This window comes from Tupaia chinensis, unplaced genomic scaffold (genome assembly GCF_000334495.1).
Source record: "Tupaia chinensis unplaced genomic scaffold, TupChi_1.0 Scaffold000117_2, whole genome shotgun sequence".
NCBI classification, from domain to species: Eukaryota; Metazoa; Chordata; class Mammalia; order Scandentia; family Tupaiidae; genus Tupaia; species Tupaia belangeri.
The window spans coordinates 5,977,507-5,981,667 of record NW_006159583.1 but is presented as its reverse complement, the minus strand read 5'-3'; the positions used below and the strand labels follow the sequence as shown (position 1 = coordinate 5,981,667).

At 44.3% G+C, this 4,161-nt stretch overlaps 1 protein-coding gene across 1 annotated transcript in view; it reads left to right on the top strand.

Moving 5' to 3' along the window:
- The window catches only part of SLC18B1 (solute carrier family 18 member B1), a gene marked incomplete in the record, with an annotated part of 31,454 nt that overhangs the window by 10,102 nt on the left and 17,191 nt on the right, over positions 1-4,161 (top strand). The window contains 2 exon segments of the mRNA XM_027770236.1: positions 1-25; positions 2,417-2,564. Of these exon segments, the coding sequence (XP_027626037.1) occupies positions 1-25; positions 2,417-2,564 (173 nt within the window).

Sequence of the window (4,161 nt, the reverse complement as noted above, 5' to 3'; positions counted from 1 at the left end):
CGGGAGGAGTTACAATTCTCTTTGGGTAAGTCATTTTCTGATATGTTTGGGAGCTTTGACGAATTTTATAATCTATCTTTAGTTTAATATGTTAATGGATTTTTAAATTAATCAGCACCATTGCTTATCTGTTGAATGCATACCATGTGGTGTGCAAGAAAGAGTGGGTGAGTAGGGAAAAGGGATTAATGGCATTAATCTTGAGAAGAGAGTTCTCCTGGGTGTCACCCTTAAGCTGGCTATGGGATCTGTTCATTAGGAGAGTGAAAGCAGCTTAACTCAATTTTCTGAGTCATAGAAGCTTTCTGTTTAGATGAAAAAGATACATTTCCTTCCTAGAGAATGAGCTCAAAGACCTAAGGTTACAGGCCTAGCCCTAGTGGTGCAAGCAGAAGGGTGCTGCTGGGCCGTGGCTGAGGCCACATGGGGCCTGAGTTTGGTTCTCAGTCCAACCTATACAGGCTGGGCATGGTGGTGTGTCTGTGGTCCTAGCTAGCTGGGAGGTTGAGGCAGGAGAATCATGACATGGGGCAAGGCCCTGTCAAAAATACCTTCTCATGCACTTTCTCTCTCATATTAAAAAAAGAAAAAAAATCAGGATACCCATGTCAGTATCATCCGAAATCTTTTTGGCATACTGGTTTTGCACTTTACTCTTTTTGTGCTTTGTCCTGGGAGAGCTCTTCCCTTTTTTTTTTTTTTGCTATAGGAGAGGTTTTTGCTATAGGGCACGTGCGCTCGCCAGACAGACAGAGAGAGACAGAGAGACAGAGAGCGAGAAATCACCCCCCCCAGGGGGGATGGCCACGCCGCAATCCTCTCTCCTCCATTCTCCTCTCAGGATCTTGGGCACGCACATATACGTGCCCAGCGTGAATTTAAGCCACTGGATCTGGGACTTGAACCACGGTCAACTACGTGGGAGTCCAGCGACATAGCCATTACACTAACTGCTGGTCCCAGAGCTCTTCCCTTTTAATGACAAGATGGCTCCAGTATGAAGAGAGCACCATGTCCTAATAACTCCTGTTGGAGTCACAGAATGACCTGATTTTTGTTGATGCCCATTCCTGTACCACAGTCACTGTGGCCGGGAGTAAAGAAGTTCTGATTGGCCTGGCCAGGTCACATACTACTTCAGAGCAGGGGACAGGATGATGCCCTGATCACTGTCTTCAGAAGGGACAGTGAGTGCCGGAGACGAAGAACTATGTAAGGTCCTAAGCATGGAGAGTCCTTCGAGTCCTTAAGCCAGCAGCACAGTGGCAAACGACATGGTTCTTCCATATCACTGGGTCGTCGGGAAAGTATTTTTCTATGCAAAAATGCATCATGACTTTTCCAACAACCCAGTATTACACAAGTCAACTTGGAAAATAGAGGAATGGTAGAGTATGGCATGATTATAATGAGGTGAATTCAGGAAAACCATTAAATGGAGAACTTTTTTTTTTCTTTCTTTTTTGATGTGGGGGAGGAGCAGGGAATGTCTCCTATTTTCAGCTTTTTTTTTTTTTTTTTTTTTTTAGATATGAGTCTTACCCTGGGAAAGACCTGAAACTAAATTCTTTCTTCTTATATTGGTCTTGTTAAAGCAATGTAATATTTCAAAAAAACCTATTTAGTGCTATCATTTAGAAGACCAATTATGTCATGGAAAAGGGCAACTAAGCTATCTTTATAACTCAAATTATTAGCCTACCCCTCAAGAAAAAAGGTTATTTCTTTCTATCAAAGTATAACAAACCAGACTAACCCTGTAGCCTAGTGTTAAGGGAGCCAGATTTCACATAGCCAACGGCAGTTAAAACCCCAGTCCCTGTGGCTTGGAAAACATCCCAGGGGTGTGCACGGGCATTCTAAGACTCCCTATAGGATAGAGAAATAGAAAAGGAATGGTGACATGACCGTGCCCCATGGGCGGGTGCTTTCTTCCTCTCTCTGTCTCTACGTCAGTCAAACATACATGCCTCCTGGCAGTTACACAAAAGTATAACAAAGCAACTTGATATAAAATTAATATTCTAAAGATATTTTAATTTATTCTTCTCGTTTGTTTGTTTGTTTGCTATAGGGCATGCGCTCTCACAAGAGGAGGTGTTGAGAAAGCACCCCCTTCAGAGTGGCCATGGTCAAGTCCTCTCTTTCTCTTGTCCTCTCGGCGTATCAGGCATGCATGCGCTCGTGCCCCGCATGCTCCTCAAGCCTTTAGGTCCGAAACTCAAACCACACAGTTGGCCATGTAGGATTTGACTATGTTTATCACTACACCACCGGCACGCCACCGGGGGCTGGCTCCCAACTTATTCTAATGAATACTCTTCTTTTCAGTGAATAGTTAAAAGTTAAAAAAGAAAAAAGAAGAAAAGAAAAGAAAACCAGTCTAGCATTTGAGAATTGTCTTATTTTCTTTTAGTGTACTGGACCAAGTTCCAGCAGGACCAGTATTTATTGCTATGTGTTTTCTAGTGAGAATGATGGATGCAATGAGCTTTAGTGCAGCAATAACGGCGTCATCCTCTATCCTCGCAAAGGCTTTTCCAAATAATGTGGCTACAGTAATGGTATGTATTTTATACATTTCCCCTATTTTCCTTTTAGTATAGGCCAGGAAGCTCTTCGAGCTAAATTCAGGCTGGGGTCCATTCTCCTATACCTGTTTGCTTTATTGTGTTTTTGTTACGTTTGACGTTAATATCTACTTCTAGCAGCAAAGCTGTTAATCGATGGACCATTAGTGTTACTTAGATATTCTTCCTGGTCTTAGTGTTTTCTGAATAGGTGACTTGACAGGTGAATGCACTCCAAACCAGCTATTTTTATCACTTAAAAAAAATCTCCTGAGTATTTTGCTGTCTCCCTGTGTCTAGATTATGGCTGTGCTCTGGAAGCATTCCTCTGGATGTTTTTATCCCTGGTGGGGAAACACTGGGTTCGTGCTATGGTCCTCCCTCCACTTCCCAGGTTCATGGAAGGGACCGTAGAACTCATGAAGCCCTTCAGTGCTTCTGTGCCATCCGTTTGGAGAGGGCCCTCTTTTCTAGACATAAACACTCAGAGGCGGTGACATCGCATCAGTGTGCTTTCCTGTGTGCTGCCTGGGTGGACGCGTGGAGACCTGCTGTTACTGACAGACCATTTTTGTCCCAACTCTGGGCAGCTGCGCCTCAGTGACCACAAGCAGGCTTTCCCACGGGCCTCTCTCTGGACCTGTGCTTCCCCGAAGGACCCATGGTCTGATATCCTTTCATATCAGACCAAGCACTACCATTTTAGGATGTAATTATTACCTGGGCTTCAGAGTCTAATCAGCTTACTACCAAGAAAACCCTCATTTAGTACTGCAGTCTACAGTTTTGGTTATCTGGCCCATTGCATTGGCACAGTGATAGCATACCACTCCCTCTGCCAGGGCAATATGGAAGACCAAGGTTTGACTCCCAGGTCAAACTGTAAATGCTGGGGGAGAGAGAGAGAGAGAGAGAGAGAGAGAGAGCACGCATGCACATGTCCACCTAATTCTCACTGGCTGGAAAGGCTTGGGGAAGGGTTGTAGTATGAGACACCGATGAGGGTGCCTGTCTCTTTTTTCCCTCTCTCTTATGAAGTACCTAAATAAAATCTTTAAAAAGTTGTGACTGTCAGATCATTTATTTGCTACATAACTAGTTCTTCCCACTTTTTCTGAAGCTCTTACACACAGAGTTGGATAGGTTCATCTTAGGGCCCGTAATGAGTTGGCATACCAATGCCAATGCCAATTACAAATGATGTATTGTTTACATTTCCCGGAAATACATTGCTCAGAAAGGGCTCCTAGAACATGACTCTGTTGGTGTGCTCTGTAAACCAAGGTCATGTGGCTACACAGGTGTCGAGGGTGCCGTGCACTGTCCTCCCACCTAGAGCCGTCCCGTTCATTTCGGTGGTGATGAGGCTCTCAAAATCCTGTAGAAAAGATACTTTATTGTCCATTCCGCATCTCAGTCTGGCCATGGAGCCACTCTTTTCAAATAAGACACGTTGACCTCTTACTCACCATTCCACCTACCTGCCCCAACAGCTTGACCTCTTAAAGACTTGGTGTTCTGAGGAAGACTGTGAAAATTATGGCCCAAGACAGTCCTAAGACAAGGAGGAATGGGTTCTCTGATCAACAGG